At 40.2% G+C, this 19,507-nt stretch overlaps 2 protein-coding genes across 2 annotated transcripts; one reads left to right on the forward strand and one right to left on the reverse strand.

The window, feature by feature from the left end:
- The first annotated feature begins 2,242 nt into the window (after window positions 1–2,242).
- clec11a (C-type lectin domain containing 11A) lies at window positions 2,243–5,272 on the forward strand. The gene is made up of 5 exons (XM_031321716.2): window positions 2,243–2,614; window positions 3,107–3,221; window positions 3,472–3,579; window positions 4,330–4,413; window positions 4,658–5,272. Exons 1-5 carry the CDS (start codon window positions 2,522–2,524, stop codon window positions 5,068–5,070), a joined length of 813 nt encoding a protein of 270 aa, XP_031177576.1. The 5' UTR covers window positions 2,243–2,521; the 3' UTR covers window positions 5,071–5,272.
- Window positions 5,273–8,502: 3,230 nt separating this feature from the next.
- selenol (selenoprotein L) lies at window positions 8,503–16,624 on the reverse strand. Its single transcript, XM_031321714.2, has 9 exons — window positions 16,435–16,624; window positions 14,823–14,901; window positions 14,626–14,679; window positions 13,499–13,544; window positions 12,846–12,973; window positions 11,017–11,131; window positions 10,434–10,556; window positions 9,367–9,504; window positions 8,503–8,687 (listed from the first exon to the last, which is right to left on the reverse strand). The coding sequence occupies exons 1-9, from the start codon at window positions 16,538–16,540 to the stop codon at window positions 8,559–8,561; spliced, it is 918 nt and encodes a 305-aa protein (XP_031177574.1). The 5' UTR covers window positions 16,541–16,624; the 3' UTR covers window positions 8,503–8,558.
- Window positions 16,625–19,507: the final 2,883 nt, after the last annotated feature.

The following is a 19,507-nucleotide window of genomic DNA, read 5'->3' on the forward strand; positions in this document are numbered from 1 at the left end:
GTTTGGGTACAGGAAAATCATTGCACGGTATTGAACTTACAGCGGAAACAGAAACAGGAGCATTAATGTGTTACCTCATGTCTAGCCGGCTAATAAGGCAGCCCGCTCCTCAGACATGTTATTAAACTGAAAATAAAACCATTGAACTGATTCTGACAGCTACTGAGTTCGCTGTACACCAGACTAAGATTTCTCCTATTTTAGAAGCATTGTGCAGGTCCGAGAGATCTGCAGTTAGTTGGAAATGTGATTAAGTCATCCACATGCTTTTGTACTGACGGAATACCCCGTTGTATTAGTGATCAAAGTATGGGAAACATCTGCATTTCAGTCCTATTATATGTATGATTACTCAAATGTAATCACACATGGTCATGTCATTTAATACAATCTTGTGGGTAGCAATACTACGGAGAATTTAAGGGGGTACTTTAACATGTCATTTTCATACATTAAATAAACATTCTTTGTTCTACAACTGAAAATGTTTTAGCATTTAAAGTTTGATTTAGATTTGCAACTTAGAATTATTTTCGTTATCAGCTATTCTTTCAAATTGGGTTTTATTGTTCGATGAGCAGTCCAAAATCTAAAAACACATAATTCAAAGAAAAGCTGGAAATTGTCACAGACGCTGGACTTGGAAGATTTTGGTATTTTTACTTAAACGATTAACTGATTATCAAAATAGTTTCTGATTCATTTTCTGTTGATTGACTAAGCACCAATCATTTCAGCCCTAGTTTGCTTTCATTGTTCACAGTGGGAAATCATCAGGAACCACCAAGGTCAAAACAAGAATAAACACCTTTTCCCAGTCCCTTGTTTGGATCCAAATTGAAGTCTGTAAAAAGTTTGTGGTTTTGGACTTTGTTGTGTACAGCTGTGTATGTGCAGCCGTCCTGCAGATTCAAACACATCAGTCCCTCTTTGCTGAAAGCAGACGCTCCCAGTCTGAGCTCCTCCCAGTCCCAGATCCCAGAGCCCTGCCTCGGCTTCCCTGGAAGACTCTGCTAAATTCTTGTGGCATTTTAACTGGCATGCCTCACACACACGCACACACGCACGCACACACACACACACACTTTACTTTTTATTGTACAGTATGTCATAATTTCCCCTGAATAGATTATAACTCCATAATGGCCTTACCACTGATTTATTTATAATTATTATTTATATTAAAGCAGGCCTGATATTCAGCCCAAAACAAGGGATGTGTGTGTGTGTGTGTGTGTGTGTGTGTGTGTGTGTGTGTGTGTGTGTGTGTGTGTGCGTGTGTGTGTGTGTGTGCGTGCGTGCATGTGTGCGTGTGTGTGCGTGTGTGAGTGCGTGTATGTGCATGCATGCCAGTGAGTTTATGACCACACTGTGCTCATGTGTAAGAGGCATGCAGTGTTTTCTATCTGCAACCGAATTCAGCCAACATTTAAGCCATAAATAAATACTTACAGTAAACAACATGCAATTTGAACATCAGGCATGAAAGTTCCTTCTCCTCCTCCTTGTAAATAGTAGTTTGACGGGAGTTTTGTCAAACATCATGAGTAAACTTTCATGCCAAATATTTATTTCAACACAGACAAGATGTCCTCAAGTGCTATAGAGAAAATCATAACGGCCACAGGGCTCTTTTGTTAACAGGTCCATCTCCATGGCAACTGAGAAAACTACAACCACTGATACATCATACTGGTGAAAACGGCAGAAAAACACAGTAAGTAGATCTTGAGTTGGGTTGGTTGAGTTATGACCATTAAACTTATAGATGTTTCACTGACCATTGAATTGTTTTTTCTTTACACTGCTGGTTGCCTGAAGGATGAAGTGTTCCTTAATGGGTTGACAAAACTATCCTCCTTCTTAAGCTGGTCATTTAAAAATGGATAAACTGAATGAAAATGCATTGTCACAATATTGAGAACAGGGCTGTTTTTTTTTCTTAGCAAATTACATTTTGAAGATATTTGGTCATTTTGGACAGTGATGAAATGCTCCTTTATGGGTCGATAAAAGTCCTCTCTGTCTTAGGCTAGGCTTAGGCTTTTTGGACAGTGAGATTATCCTTTGGCTAAAATAAAACCCTTTAAAATGCCTTAAAAGTGCATTACCTGTGATGTGTTCCGGCCTTTGCAAAACTGCTGTTCACACAAAGAGTGGAAATGGGAGGTGGGAGCAAAAACAAAGAGCTTTCCTGTTGTTTGGCAAGAGAGGAGAGGCATCCTGAACAAGGCAGAGAGAGAAGAGACAGCAGGCAGAGCACTGGGATGTGATTTTTAAATTGTGTTTCTTTTGAAATATCTGCAGCTTCTGTGTGTTTTCTCTCAGTCATATTTCTAATGGGAGATTCCTGTTGCTGCTCCTGCTTTACTGAGTCCTGGATCAAATCTCTGGGGGAAGTACAAGGGTCAGGAGGGAAAGAGGAGTGAAAGAGAGAGAGAGACAGTGGAGAGAGAGAGAGAGAGAGACTCAGAGAGAGTTTTGCTGCCGAAGTAAAAGCAGAGTTATTAGGAAGCAGAAAATGGGACCGGCTGCCACCTCACTCGCTCTCCTGTGTTTATGTTCTCTGAGTGTGTGTGTTCCTACAGGGACGGCCGATGCTACACCAAGCCAGGTCAGGACAGTTTGTGTGTTGGACTCAATTAACTTAAAACTAAAAACGATTAATGGAGATGTTGCTGTCACTGTTGCATGCCTGTTTCTTTGGGTAAAACACTGTATCCATTCACAATGCTCTTAATGTATGTACTGTACGTGTGTGTAGGAGGGAGTCAGGTCGAGCTAAATCGAGCAAAAGATAATAAACATTAAGATAATTTTGCTAAATGTTATGCTTCGATTCGCTGAAACTTGTTTCTCCTGTTAGAACATTGAGATTTTGAAATGAAATGAGACAGGTCCAGATGTGCACGGGGAGGTAATTTGCATCGGATAGCTTGTTTTTGATTGGTTGTGGGGAAGCTTGGTTTGGTTTTATATGTGAAAACAGCATCTTAGAAATGTTGACATTGTGATTTCTCTCTCTCCCACCCTCTCTCTCTCTCTCGCTGTCTGTGTTTATGTGTCTGTGTCTCTGTTTGTGTGTGTGTGTGTGTGTGTGTGTCAGGCATCCCTGCCAGAGGTGAAGAAGGCGAGAGGGGACGTTCCTGATAGTCTTCCAGAGCCTGAACCAGAGCCAACCAGCTCAGTGTCAGACTTTGAAAACTCATACAACTATGTCTGTGAGTCTCAGTTCAGGTTTAAAGCTTCCTTTATACAAACACTGTGACATTGATGTGGGAAATATCTAAAATATCTGCATCATATTTTAGTCTAAATAATAACTATTAGACTTATCACTGGACTTTAAATAATCACACTACTAGTTTATATTTCATTAATGCAACACAGCTGGATTCTCTTATGTTTTCTTTTCCTGTTCCTATCCTTTGTCTCCTCTATCATACCCTACTACTGTATTCTATTCCTCAGTGTCCAGACTAGCCAGTATGGACCAGGCGATCCACAAGCTGAATGTTGGTCACTACACCCTGGATGTTAAAGTCAGCCAGTTAATGGACCGTCTGACCAGGGTGGATGGTAAGACGATCACTTTCTCGCACAAATTTTCCACATTTCTCTTTCTTCATGGACTTTTTTTTTTCTTTTTTTTTTTTTTTTACCTTTTCACCAATCTTTTTGTACACTTTTTTATATCCAGCATTTCTACTAAGTCAGTCAGTTGAATTGTGAAATGGATAAATCGAGGATAAATGTGGCGCCCCTCTCGGCTAAAAAGTGAAAAATCAGCAGTGAGATACTTCTAAATACACCTATTCTACAGTATGTTCCTGCAATAGAGGAAGCTGCAGTTTCAGGACCACATTTCTAAGACCTTAGTTACTGAACAAAAGTAGCTAGCTAGCTATGAAGGGTTAAGGTTAAGGTTAGGGTTACAGCTCGTTGCTTATAAGGTGAGTCACTTCTTCATATATGATGAAGAAGTGACTTACATCTACCTAGAAATGCGGTCCTCAAACTGCAGTTTCCTCTTCTACAGAAAGATGCTACTTAAATTTGTCAAAATTGGTATTGATATAGCACCTGATAAATGAAGCAAGATGAATTAAAACAAATAATTAAAATGAAAGAAAGTGAATGGGATTAACTATATTTGGTGTCCTCCATAGACCATTACCATTTAATACCCCGAATAAGCTGTAAGGGTGCAATCCAATTGAGTTTAATTTGCCGCTATACTCTTTAGCTTGAAAAAAGAAATCAACAGAAAGATGCCCTGTACTGACTCTAATGTCTTGTTTTTGTTGTTTGCCATCACGAACATGGCAGCTAAAGTCGGGGAGCTGGAGGACAGCATCCAGGAGGTCTACCAGCACAGCAAGGACAACCGCAAGGAGATGGGAAGACTGGAAGGTATCAGAGTTACTTTAATACCAACACGACACAGAATTAATACTAATTTAGCTCAGGGTCTACTGTTTAACACAAGCAACAGTTTGCAATAAACTTTGTATGGTGATAATATGTACATTTTGCGTTTATAGCTTGTTGTGCTGCCCCCAAGTGGGCAAAAAAATATCTGTTTATGCAGGTTTTTTGTCTTCTCTAATTCTAAACATGCGATAAAGCATCCGTCTTGTTTTTCTCTGCTTCTGAGGTTGCCAGAAGGGCCGCAGGATGGGATACAAATGCTATCTTGTGTACAACAGCTATGAGGACTACGTCGGAGCGTCCAGAAAGTGCATGGAACGCGGCGGCCGCATTGCAATGCCGCGCGACCGCAAGGAGCAAGAGGCCCTTGCGGACTATGTCAAGTCATTCTTCCACCCGGGGAACTGGCCCGTATGGCTGGGCATCAACGACCTGCGATCTGAGGGCATGTACCTCTTCGACGACGGGACTCGGGTATCGTACTTCCAGTGGCGTAAACACTTCCTGTCCAGCCAGCCGGACGGAGGGAGGCGGGAGAACTGTGTGGCGATGTCGTCAGATGATGGCGACTGGTGGGACCACTACTGCGATCGGACCATGAACTATGTGTGTGAGTTTGATGACAGGGTGGCACTTTAAAACAAACTCCTTATCCCACCTTACTACTACCTTAAACTTTGACCTCCAGTTGTTGATTATTAGAAATTAGGGATGCACCGAATCCAGATTTTTGGGGTTCAGCCCAATACCGAATCCAGTGGTTAATATTCTGCCGAATCCGAAACCGAATACCGAATCCTACTCCCATCCTCAGTCCATTAACACAGTAAACACATTAATAAAGTAAACAACATCCACAGCAGTGTATAAAAGAGAACTTTAAAAAAAAAAGAATAGGCAACATTATGCGTCTGGTTAACACAAGTTTTTAGCTGTGACTGTCCTTCCTTTGCCGTACCTGAAGTTGCTGCATTTTGGCTGCTATCTGTATATTCCTTCATGCACAACTCATATTCTTTCGGATGTTTCATATGCCAATGTTTTAACAGCGGCGATGTTGTGTATTGTTGAGGGTCCTTGCCACCACGAGACAAATCGGCATTGCAAATCGAACATGTAGTTCGACTTGAATCGCCTTCTTTTGACCGAAAGTACTGCCAAACAACTTTTTCTGCTCACGAGTTCCATTTTCACTTTCTCACAGCCTACTGCATTGAACCGTCCACCTACATAAACACCTTCCCGTAATCAACGGCGGCGTCATTATGTCGACCAGCGTAGTGCGCCTAGTGCAAGCGTAGAGTTCGGTGGAAATTTTTTTCCGGCAGAAACCTAACCCCGTCAAAAAGCCCAATAATCCTGGATTCGGTGCATCCCTATTAGAAATAAAAGTCAATTATATTTTCAAATAACTTATTGCCCTTTAAAAGACACGTTACACTTTGGTTGTATTCAGTCTTAAACTCTCCATATGAAACCTAATGTGTTTTAATATAAATGTCAAGTATTACTTCATTTCTATATGCAATTAGTGTAGCAGTGTTGAAGTAGTGTCAGTATGTAGGGTAAAAACATTTGCCATGAAAATATTTCACAGTATTTAAGTTTTTAAGGTAAAACTCAAATGCGCACAAATTAATGTATTGCTATTTAAGTTACTGACTTCATCAGATTATGTTGGTATTATAAATATTATATTATTCATGCAACTGTGGTGATATGAATGTAGGAATCTGCTGTGATTTCACACCTGGAATTCTAAATATTTGTTCAATGTTTTCCAAAAAAAAAAAAAAAAAAAAAAGGGAAAACATGAAAAGTGGAGGCACTTTCTTCAGAATCAGCACATACTGAACCTCTTGAAGATATAAATCAATGTGTGTTTGGGCTTAACAGGTATTAGGCAGTGCTTCTCTGTTACTTGTGAGCTTTGGATATAGTTTAACAAAGTCTGGTTAAACAGCTGATTCTTCAAACATCTCTGGCCAAAACATTTTAGATCTTACTTCTGAGTCCTCCTTTCACCCCAAAAATGGACCATTTTCAGTATGTAAATGTATCCTGAATCAGAGTCTGACTGTGGCTATGTAAAACAAGAGTTGTACATAAAAAAAAATGTACGTAACGTAAATGTTTTTCAAAAATCTTTCCTAAAGGCGACGTGGTTTACCACATGATTTTCTGATCAGTCAAGAAATGTTCAGTAGGTAAAATGTGAAATGTTTCGATACAGTGCTGATAAAAAAATGATACTTTTTTGATACCTTACTTTGGGAAATAGACATTTTTTCTACTTTTTTATTTGACAAAAGAAACCAAAGTTCTTAAATGTTTAATGTTGCTGAAAACATACAACGGTACAAGAACTTTGTCTAAATACATTTTTGTTTTTGGAAGATGTGGATATAAATCGGGAACAATCTGATCAAATAATAAGAGAACAAAATCACTGACCAGATATTCTACGACATTTTCCAACATTCTGTGCTACGGATGCATTTCAGTCAGTAACAAAAACGCTTTTTTTTTTTTTTATGTACGAGTTGATTTGTAAGGGACGATGCAAAAAAAAAAAAAAAAAACATGCAACAACTTACAGTGACATGATACAGATGTGTTGCATTTAGGATTCATAGCCAAGGCTAATTTCCAGTCTAAGGTTTGATACATAGCCCTGCTCATCAGAAATCTTTATCATCCTGAGTGACTTTAACATCAAGCTGCTCACAGTTCATATTTGCTTATATTATTCATAGATACGAACAGATCAGATTTGTAGCACAGCAGCAATTATATATTGCTTCTACTTTTCTAAAATCACAAAGTGCAGTATTATCTAAACTGTATTATATTGTATATAAAAGATTAAATTAGAATCAAAAAGGATGCAGCTGCAGCTTTCATCTCTACCCTGACCAGTCTAGAGTTTACATTCTCTGCCAGAGCCCAAGCCCGAACTGGACCCGACCCATGATCGGGCCGGGCCGGGCCCTTGATCAAGTATTTGTGTTTTTTTTAATCATTACTTATTAGCCTTATTCGGTGGGGAGCAAGCCTCTCCAGCTTCTCCCGTAGCTCTGGGTGTAGGCTATGTCCTGCACTGACTTGAGTGTGAGGTAAACTGTGCTACATCGTGTCTCCCCCATCTGCAGCACTGTTGTCGGCCAGTGCGTCAGCATGCAGACCGTGGCGAAGGACAGTATTAATTAGGTGATCGAGACAAGAAAGTCTCCTATATGGTTCCAAGGCTTTGATTATGTTGCTGCCTTGATCTGTTACCCATACTATTCAGCTGAGGGAGCTAGGGTCGAGGTTTTTTTTACGTTTCTTCATTCGGATCCATTTGCGATCCATTCCATTCTGAATAAACAAACAGCGCAGTTTACATGCTTCGTCCATGTTACATTACCGCTATTTATTAAGATAATTCTAAACAGATTTCTGTAGTTCAAACAACTCGGAATTGTAGTTGAGAACGTCAGTTATAACGGCCCACGTATTAAAAAATTGTCGGGTTTAAATCGGGCTCGGGCTCATAATTACAGTTAATGTGTTGGGCCGGGCTCGGACACAACGTGCAGGGGCTCGGGTAGGGTCGGGCTTGATTTTTTGGGCCCGATCTAAGCTCTAGACCAGTCACATGGAGGAAAATATGTTTCCTGAAGTAGGCAGTGGTAACGTCATGTTGCATGATTTCTGGGTAAAGTAGTAATTTGTCCCTTCCAAATGTTACCTCTCACTGCCACTTAGGGCCACCAAAATCTGCTGCTAAATGCATCTTTAAAGTAAAGCCTTAAGAAATGCCGTTTTTTTTTAAAGTTAAATACCATTGGTATTATATAATAGTATCTTTATATTGAATTACACTGTAATCCACTCATTTATTTAAAAATGCTCCCCTCACAACACTAACACAACAAAGGAGATCAGTTGTCCTTGCTTACAGTTGTGCATCGGTCACACCTCTTCATGGTGTCATGAGTGCGAGACGTGACGTCATAAACGTGAGTCAAAGAGCTGCTCTTCCTCAGTGATGTGAAAAAAAAATGTAACCACTTAAACCCCCTGATCAACACCCAGGCTGAGTGTCTCTAATGTTCACATATCTTTGACAGCTTGTAGTTTCTTTACAGAGAGCAGCCTGAAGGCTCCACGGCCTGCAGGACGGCTTTCACACTCGGCCTGTCCATTGGGTTTTTAGACGGGTGAGAAAGAAGGACCCTCCCTGTGTCATCCAGCAAAAAGTCACCTCCCATCTGAAAAAAATATAAACGCATTAAATCGGTGTTATTCAATACTTTTTATATAAAAATGAATCAAATCACTCAATCGCATGCAAAGGGGAGTGCTTTCCCGGAGCAATCCCGGAAGTGGAACGTCATGGATATAGACTACCTTTACTATCACGTCCATCCTAACGAGCCATACTGTCTGTTATTGAGCCCTAAAGTATTAAAACAATTATTATATTACATTATATTTTAAACAAATGATGACATTCTTCTTGTGTTTTAAACTGTAACCAAGAATTTTCTTTATTATTCGTTATTTGTTTTGAGATTTAGTTGTTAACATTGTAATATATATAAATATATAGTAATGCTACTGATAACTGCGCTTACTTTAAGAACTTACTTTTTAAAAGTTTCTGCATTTGACTTCAGGGGTTTCCTTGTTGGTCAAATCAGAATCAGGCAGTTATAAACCAAAGTCTTTTCTCTCAATTTGGAAAGACAGGATTACTATGCACAGCAAAGAGAAGGGGGGTAACGAGGAGTTAATAAAGGGGTCCAGCAGCTAATTATTGCCCCAGAGTCCCAACGCACATAAATCCGGCCCTGAAGTTTGGCAGATATTTCCTTGGTTTACGTCACTGATTCAGGCCCTTACATTAGCACCTCATTGTAAAGTTTTTGCTGTGTCGTCCATTTGTACCTGGTACATATCTTCCAGCAGGTGAGAGGGGACGTCGGGGAAGTCTCTTTCCACAGCTCCGTACTCGGAGTACTTCAGCAGGCAGCCAAACCTCATCACCTTGGCGTAGGACGAGCCAAGGCCAAAATTCCTGTATACCTGTGGCAGCGACAACATCTGCTGTGTGAGAAAAGTGCACCCTTTTCTGCAGAAACACAGTTTGGCAGTTTTTTTTTTTTTACAATCAAAAGCACAAGGAATAACAAAAACATCGGCTTTAGATTCAGCAATATGAAAAGTATTCTACACACACACACATCATGATTGACAATCGCTTCTGTGGCATGTGGAAAATCTTCTGCTTTCCATCTTACATCTGCTAACATCTGGTGGTTGACTTTTCAGAATGAATGTTTTGGAGGCGCTAGCTTACTGGGCTTTCAGGACACATCATCAAACGGATGCTAATTCCTCTGGTTCCCTCAGCTTGTTTGTGCCGAGTCACAGCAATTTCTAGTTTCACGCACCGGCCCACCGGCACTAAATATAAATATATAAGCAATATTATATAATGCAGACACAGATTTAATCTGCTATAATCTGATTAATTTTATTTTATAGAACAAGACAAATCCTGTTTGTTTGTTTTTTTTAGAATTTCCTTATGTTATTTAAATTAACTGGGTTTTAGTCAGTTGATTATTTTATTTTATTTTTATTGGTTTATTTGATAGGGACCATGCATATTTATGAACATTGTTGTATAAAAAACACCATGTAAAAGAATTAGTAAAAATGACTACTTTTCATCTGCAGTCCCCTAGGCAGGTGACATAGGACTAACAGAGACAGCCAGCAGTCATACAGCACTCATTCACTGTAAATTAAAAAGGTACACATAATGGTGACATATACATTGACAAAACAAACACAGAAAACAAAAGAAAAATACATGATGACAAAGACATTATTCATCCACCGCTATACTGCATTCAATGTAACAGTGAAAGTGTACGGGTGATGAAATGTGTGACAGTTAAAAGTGAGAGCATCTCTGGTTTTCTAGGAGCCACTGTTTTTTTCCTGACCTTTCTCTGTGGATCCAGCAGCATGTCGAAGGTACATCCAGTCTGCTCCCGCCACACCTGAGCCCCCTCCACACCGCCAAAAGAAACCACTAAGACCCGCACTGACCGAGCCTCCAGGAGAGCCTACAGAGACACAAAATGAAAGAAAATGAAATATGAAAATTGATTCCAAGCCTAAGAAGCTTCATGATGATCTGTCATATTAGTTTTTCCACATTTTTCTTTAACTGCAAGTACTTTATTGATATAAATAAGTAAATGAGCAGTGGCTGCAAGGCCATGGAAACATGTTTGGACCCCTTTGTAGCCAGAGCAGAGACATAAAAGCTGTAGGAGTCCACATGGTTAAAGGAATAGTTCAACATTTTGGAAAACGCTTTCTTATGTGCTTTCTTGCAGAGATGAGATCGATATCACTTTCATGTGTGTATGGAAAGTATGAAGCTAAGCGGCCGGTTATCTGAGCTTATGAAGTCACTGCTCCTGGCCAAGAATTAGCCCAGCACATAACTCCTTGTTAAATCAAAACTTGTTTTTCCCCTCTAAGAATGAATAATTACGATCAGATTGAAGGTTAACTGACCTGACTGGCCTCCAGCTCGGCCACGTGGTCTCGTCACGGCAGTCATCCGAAATGTCTTATGAGGACCAGCAGCAGCTTCTGACCCTGACCCAGGAACTGACCCAGAGTCACGCTCCTTCAAACAATAATCACACAACACAACTTGATTCAATTACATTCTTAAAAAGAGGCAACCTTTGCTGGTGCTGAATAATGAAGCCAATGCGGAAGTGTCCAAAATTGCAGTTAATCGAATGGCCACTTGAGGCTGGTTTCAAAAGGGAGTCATTCCCCATAGACCCCAATGTTAAAATGCCCAACTTTACAGCAGGATTAAAAGGGATGGTTCGGAGTAATTTCACCCTAGGGTCCTTTGCACCATGACCTCGAGCCAAACACCCCCCCAGAAGCTTTTTTCCCTTGGTCGTACATTGGTCGAATTAGCGCTATGAGCCAAATGGCTTAGTGCAGGCGCTAATGGAGCCAAAGATATATCTCATAAATTACCCCACTAATAATACCCGGAATGGTACCAAACTTCTACAGTAGTACAAATAGGTTCTGTACTCATAAAACGAGGCATTGGAAAGTTTGTAAGTACACCAGGAGCTTATTTAAATAACACTTGCCTGATGGCTTCTTTTCTCTGTTGCTACCGCTGCTAGCTAGCTAGCTCTCCGATTCTCCTCCATTAGTTGTAGCTCCTCGTTTGTTTGGCTCGAGATCATGGTGCAAAGGACCCTAGGGTGAAATTACTCTGAACCATCCCTTTAAACACAGTTTTGGTCTCTATAGCTAAGTTAACCCTTCAAGACAACTGTGGGGGTAGTTAATTTTTTTATTACTCACCCGTTTGATATTCAGGCCTAAAGTTATGCATAATTAATGGCGTGCCGCTTAGATTGACAGGTGGCTGCCGTCACAGGAGGCAAGCAAAGACTGTAGGCTTCATTCACCCTGCCTCAGCTCCATCCACGCTCCACCTCCGCACCCATATTTGGATTAGCCATTGACATATACATAATGGACCAACAGATCCCGTTGCTCTGGACGGAGACCAGTGAAGGCCATTAGAAGCACTTTTCTGGTGATGGCTAGTGTTACTGCGCAGCCTCCAACTGAGACAGACGACGTAAATGTGACGTGAGCAACGTGTCTGAAAGTTGTATGTCTTCTGGTAGCTGTGCCAAGAGAAATCTCAATCATTCCCAATCTAGCAGAGACGGAGAGCGTAGGTATATGTAAGGAGATAACATAGGCACAGGCTAATTATTGCTAACTAAAATGCTAGTTAACATTAGTAATTACACTTAAACAGCTAATGTGAGACGAAACTGCCTGCGAGCTTCTCCTGTACTATACGGTGATTCCTCTACTATGCGACAGTAAGTCGCGTGGTTATGACACAATCGTTAGCCTATTTTTATAAAAACGTCTGCTACGGAGCCATAACGTGAGATACAAGGTAATGGAGCCTTTTATACATTGTCGTGTTTCTTTAGAAATAAACAATGAACAAATAAAGTCTTTAAACGCTTCAGATGTAAAGTTATTCACTGTCAAAGTGACGTCAAAATTAATGGCAGTCAATGGAATGCCAACGAGAGGGGATGACTTGCTAGCATCAAAATGGCGCCATAGGAGGTTCGCGGTCCGAGGAGAAGCTTACCTCCTTGGGATTAGCCAGGAGTTAGGTGAGTCAGATGCTGCCAAGATGGCGACAGCTGGAGCCACTGGAGGCCGCCCACTCTGAGCTTGATTTGGGCTCTTCAGAAACCCATGGGTGACATCACGGATACTACGTCTATATTTTATACAGTCTATGGTTGTGACCGACAGTGTGAACTCACTTTCCACTCCGTCCATCAGTGAACGCAGTATCAGGGCTCAGGCTGTCTGCTATCTGTCCTCCTGCCAGCTGTCCGTATGGTGTCTGCAGACCTCTGTCCACACTCTCCAGGAAGGAGTCCCACTCACTCTATATCCACACACACACACACACACACACACAATAAATCATAGACTAGTTTGATTATTTCTAAATAATTATTAAAATGGAGAATAACAAAAACTGGACAAGATGTAATCCAGTGCTATTTTTCTAAGCTAACAAGCACAAAGCATTAAAGTCTAAATTAATTTTATTTATGTCAGTTTAATAAAATGTTTTAATGCCACAGACCTAATCGAATGATACTATGATACTAATTTTATTGCAGGAACCCATGTGGACACAATTTCTGTTGATTTATTACTGAATTGTAAAACTATACGCACTCTGCATGAGTAGAATATAATGAGGAAATAGAATTGAAATTTAGGCTTTCATTATATTGACATCAAACCACAGTACGCAGTATTGGTGTGGACCCCAATCTTCTCTGCATGCAGCGTGTAAAATATATCTTTGAATCTGGTTGTTTACTGCTGTAGTCATGATATGCAAAATTTATAAACTAAATAAAAATGTGAAAAAAAGAAAAAAAATTTCACACACACAGACCTCCAGCTGCAGAAGTTCCTCCACCTGCTCTCTCACTGCTGCATGGCTGGAAAAATTACAAGAGTTCTTTGATAAAGAGGCATCAACAGCAAGCTTTATTTATGACATTATTAACTAAAAAAGGATGTGAAGTGTGTGGAACAGCATTTAGTCCATCATGGGACACAGACCCTGCGTTCCAATACCCATACTACCATACTATTTAGTATGCCAGAAAAAGATTTAGTATGTCCCAATACATAATATGTCAACTGCAGTATGCCAAAAGTACCAGGATGTGCTACTGTATCCAGTCAGATTTTGCAGTATGAAAGCCAGCATGCTTTTTTTGGCTGTTCTGACCCGCAATCGTTTGCACAGCACATATGAGCAACACGGTCAAAGTTCAAGACGCAATGGTATTTCCTTTTCATATAGCACGAAGGACTATATTTATATATAAGGACTATTTGCACATTAACACTGTACATTTCATATTGTATATATTATTTCTTTATATTTGTTTTTAATATATATGTTAAAAGTCTGAATAATATATGTTGTTTGTATATGTTGTTTGTATACCTGGAGTGGTAACAAAAATAATTTCCCCCTGGGAAGTATTTCTGATATTGATTCTGATTCCGATGACATATTGCCACATCGCTATTTTCTCCCACACCTGATATCTGTGTTCTAATCTATTTTTTTGTGTGCATTTTGTTTGGTTTAATGTAGACGGCACCCTTGTTTGTTTCCTCACTGTTTTGCCTCAATAAACTCCTTATATTGTTTTACCACAAACATAAGAATGTGCCATCTTCCAAAGGGAATGATGACATGCCTGGAAATTATAAAAAAAAGCCTGTAGAAACCGTCAGTAAGTAACCCATAAAAAACTCCTCAAACACGAACCACCTGCGCAAAAAAAAAATTACGTCTTTTTACCCAATACTTATTATCTATTGCACTTGCCAATAACAACCTTTATGGTACGTCAATTAACTGAGACTCAACATGTCTCAGTCACATTACCACAGCTGAACTATAAATTATAAGTACATTTTCCCACTGTTATACCAATACGATATACATTTGTTCATTGTTACTATTATCATCATTTAATATGATTGTATACTCATACTCACTGATAAGACTTCTGCCAAAGGTCCTCAGCTTCACTCTTCTTCTTCACTCCGAGGCTGCTCAACAGCCACAAAACACACAATTACTTCACAGCATACAAATATAAAAAACATTTTTTATTAAAACAGCGGACTGACTGAATTATACTTTAGCCAGTGACATTGCAAAAATGTTGCAGCAGGTGTTGAGAGCACCTCACCTTTTGTAGAAGTCTGTTCCCGCTGCCATCAGGCCGAGTAGAGTGGTGATCTTATCCGGGACAAACGTCTCCAGGGAGTCTGTGTGAGAACAAAGGGACATAGTTATTGGTCAGGACGATATGTGTCATGTCACTGTGTAGGCAATAAGCAAGACTTACATTACAACATAGGCAATTTTAGACCCTTTTTAGGGGGCTCAAGCTCAAAAAAATGTCATCTTAGCCCCCCTAAAAATTATAATAATTATTTTTTAAATCAATTTTGGTGCTTTAAGTGAGAGTTTGCGAACTTGTCTGTTAAGGCCCTGACACACCAACCCGATAATCGTCCGTCGGACAGTCTGGCGAGGTCAGTGACTCGAGTCTGTTCGGTGTGTTCCGTGCCGTCGTCCGGTGGAGGGACCGTCGGCCTTCATTTGGGCCGATTTGACATGTTGAATCGGAAGGCGGGCAGTCGGACTCAATGGCCAATCTGGTTGGTGGAGCGCTAACCCGGAAATGACGAGCGGGATGAGCCTGACTAACGCCTCTCACAATCTGACTTTTAAACTGACCTTTGTCGATCTGAAATGAAGACAGATTCAGCAACTGCATGGCCTATTTCTCGCTTAAAATGTTTTCAGAAACACGTTCGGTTAACTCGGTGAACTATCTTCGTAAAATATGAGATCCTATTCCGAATGAAGCCACCATTATGCCCGGTTGTAAAATCCAGGGCAGCCAGACCCACGTGACGTGTTCTTCCAATCAGCTACCAGTTTTCATTTTTTGGGCGACAATACAGATTAGCGCCGCCTGCTGTTATGGAGACATATTACGTCTCGCGCACGCGATTGGCCAAACGTAGCGTTGGCCAATCGGAGGTTGTTGTGCCAGACTCAAGCTTTTGGCTGAGTCTCTATCTGATCTGTCAGAGGGAGAGCAGGAGTTTGCAAGGCACTGTATCACATTCTCGTTAGGGGCTGAGCCCCCCTAAAGGTCTGATCCTAGAATCGCCCCTGCATTACAACACCTACAATTTAGCCAGCTTATGAAATATTCAAGACTTGTTAAATCATAATTAATTACATGTAACTGTGGGTGATCAAAATGATAAAAAAAATGCAGCTGCAGCTTAAAACGTATGTCATTCGATTCATTTAAACTAGATTTGATGTTTTATCTTGACGTAATAAAAATGTAACCGCGGACTTCAATTACATTTTCATGCATTTTAATTATGTTGTGCTTGTTGGGAACAATGCATACATAATAAAACTAATCTATACATCATACCCGAATTAATCATATCTCTTCTTCAATTCGGCGTGCATATAACATAATTAGGAACACGAATTGGAGTAAAATCTTGCCTTTTGTTATTGGTTGCCATGTTATTACTACAGCCCTCTCACGGTGTATTACGCACGTACATCATTATTAAAGAATACAATGAAATCCTACTTTGTCTTCTGTAAGCCGAATTACTCATAAGACAAAAACAATTCACTCTACGTAGAAGCCATAAGGTGGTGTCTATACCTTTTTTATTTTGGCTACAAAAGACATTAAAAGGTTCAAACTTTCAACGAAGTCTGTCACTACTAAACACATCCTTCTCAATCTGTCCTACCTTCTGCGTCCTGCTTGGCTGTCTGCAGGAGGACTTTGCTCACGTTGACCAACAGAGTCAGAGCGCTTGTTAAAGTCTCCTCTGACACGGTCACATCCTCAGCCATGATCAACGGCTCTTCTCTCACCTGCACCGACGACTGAAAGTAAACCGACAGCAGCCATCGTGAGATAAAAAGTACATGCTGATCACGTGATAAAATCACGTGGTGTTGTATGGGATTCAACACAGAGTTGTGAAGTACGTTTTAAGTTGGGCTCCTGTTCAATGGCTGGGGGCTGTTAGCCTAGAAATCTAGACGCACCCTAGCGGCAGCAAATGTAATTTGCAGCCAGGGTCAGTCCTGGAAAAACCAAATTCTGGTCAGGCCAATCACATCGTTTATAGAGTCGGTAGGCGGGCTTAACATAAGGGCGGCAGAGTTGTGACAGTTCTGTGTGAATTCCCTGCTACTTGAAAACAAGGAAGATGGCTGCTGCTGCTGGCAAACAGCGGTCTTTCGAATCGGCTTTGGCCGCGACTCTGGAAGACTTGGAGTTAAGCACTGAAGTCATTCTTAAAAAAGGAAGATGCGTTCGGAGTTTTGCCGACCGGATACGGCAAAAGTTGAATCTATCAACTAGCGTTGCTCTGGTTGGCTATGAGTGCAGAGGGAATTTGAAAGACAACCGTTTATCCCGCCCCTCGGATTGAGCCCTGCCAATGGGGAGTTCCCAGGCTAGGGGGCTGTTAGATTTTGGGATCATTCATGTATTCATGTTTAAACACAAAACCAATGTTTTTTTAATACCTTCATGCTGTCTTACCAATATTAGTGAAACGTATGATTAAAAAACATATATACTAAATTGATCTCATGTAGCACACTTATTTCCATTACTAATGTGTTATTTGTTTATTTTACTTGCATATTTTTTGACAGAAAATGGCATTTTTTCGTAGATTTTCCTGGAATATTCAAGGTTTCCCAAAAAAAACGTACAGAGCCTGTTAAAATTGTCAACCAGTTTTATTGACTGCTGAACATTCACTCATTCAATAAAAGAAAATCCCCTCCTTCAACCAAAGCACTTAATGACTGGGTCACTCTGTGCAAAGAAAAGAAAAGAAAATGACAACCAGTCAGCACAATCATTGATATGAAAAAGAAAAAGTGACACAAAGCAGACTGTCAGTAATGCAGGGGATATATTAGATATGCCATATGAACAGATCAAATTGTCCTTCCTGTGTGGATCTAATTAAATGACAACATTAGGAAACTGGACATTTAATTAAGAACAGCTGCCGCATTGAGAAGACTTTCAGTGAGGATACTTTAAATTAAAAGGCCTCTAACTCATTAAAGTTCCAATTAAAGAGAAAGAAAAGTTTCCAAAAGACTGGATTACCCGCTGAGCTTGTTTCCTCCTTGTGCTTAAACCAACGTTGACGAGCCATTAAAAAACACAGGCAGCTGTTGCATATTACACGCTATGGAGCCTCGATATCACAGCGTTGTTTCACAGGGTTGAAAACATCACATCCCATTTGTAATAACCAAATAATTTCCCTTGCAGTACTACCCAATTTTATCTCGAATTATGAAATACATAAAACAGCGTCAGTTTTATATTTGTATCTGTGCACGTTCAACTACCATAAACAAGTGTCTTTAACTTTGTGCAGCCAGAATTCAATCTTGTTAACAGACTCGTAACCTTTTGAACTAATACACTTTTACTACAGATAATACCACACAAGGAAACCACATAAGTGATTCACATTTTTTTTTTATTTTTTTTTTATTTACAGCCAATTAAATGTCTTTCTGAGGATTTCTGAAACAGGTTTTCTGCGATATCTGTGAGCTTGACAAGACAGAAATGTGGCCATGCAAAGTAAACTCAGTCGCATGTGCAGGGAACGGGGAAAAAAAATATATATACAGACAGTGTTTGAGGATTAAGACATTTGGAGGGATATGAGCTCTTTTCTCTCGGAAGTATTTCTCTTAAAAGGTCCCATGACATGGTGCTCTTTGGATGCTTTTATATAGGCCTTAGTGGTCCCCTAATACTGTATCTGAAGTCTCTTTTATATAGGCCTTAGTGGTCCCCTAATACTGTATCTGAAGTCTCTTTCCCGAAATTACAGCCACTAGAGCCAGTCCCACAATGAGCTTTCCTTAGTATGTGCCATTTCTGTGTCTGTAGCCTTAAATGCTATTCAGGAGGAGAGAGGGGGGGGCAAGGTAGAGGGTGGGGGTGTGGCCTTGACCAACTGCCCCTTTGCTTGTTTGCAAGCCATGATGTCTCTCTCTCTCTCTCTCTCTCATGGGTGGGCCAAATTCTCTGGGTGGGCAAAGCAGAGAAAGGGGAGGTAACCTTTCCCCTTATGACGACATAAAGGGAAGATTCCAGATCGGCCCATCTGAGCTTTCATTTTCTCAAAGGCAGAGCAGGATACCCAGGGCTCGGTTTACACCTATCGCCATTTCTAGCCACTGGGGGACCATAGGCAGGCTGGGGGAACTCATATTAATGTTAAAAAACCTCATAAAGTGAAATTTTCATGCCATGGGACCTTTAAGAGAAGCAACTTTAATCAATGAGGTCATAAGCCAGAGATGTGAGAGACACAGATGACACCTACTGCAAGCTAAAGGAATGATAGCAAAGACGATAACAGTATGTGGTGTCTATAAATAATCCTTTACAAGACCCAACAGTCAGAGATGCCAGAGAACATTCACAAGTCTTTTTGTATGTGACTCACATTTCAATGTTTACTTATTATAACTTTAAAAACGGAAATGTACTGTTTCACAACTTTTCGAATCGCACTACTATAAAACAACCAGGCTGCTTTTTCTCTTTATTCATTTTGATATGAGACACGTAACTGAATGCAGCTTATTATGCTTAATTTTTAAGTCTCTCTGCCACAGTACATAAAAGGACACAACGCTAGGGCTGCAACTAATCATTTAAACTACAAATTAATTATGATAAAAAAGCTGTTTTTTAAGATGAATCTCTAAAATATGTTGCTCCCTTTTCTCTTTTTGTAGACATGGATGAATTCTACAAGC

The sequence above is a fragment of the Sander lucioperca genome, chromosome 19 (genome assembly GCF_008315115.2).
Source record: "Sander lucioperca isolate FBNREF2018 chromosome 19, SLUC_FBN_1.2, whole genome shotgun sequence".
Classification (NCBI taxonomy): domain Eukaryota; kingdom Metazoa; phylum Chordata; class Actinopteri; order Perciformes; family Percidae; genus Sander; species Sander lucioperca.

Coding starts and splice junctions, on each gene's coding strand:
- clec11a (XM_031321716.2), top strand. CDS start 2,522: ATGGGACCGGCTGCCACCTCACTCGCTCTCCTGTGTTTATGTTCTCTG. Junction 3,222..3,471: donor AAACTCATACAACTATGTCT/GTGAGTCTCAGT, acceptor TCTATTCCTCAG/TGTCCAGACTAGCCAGTATG. Junction 4,414..4,657: donor GGAGATGGGAAGACTGGAAG/GTATCAGAGTTA, acceptor TCTGCTTCTGAG/GTTGCCAGAAGGGCCGCAGG.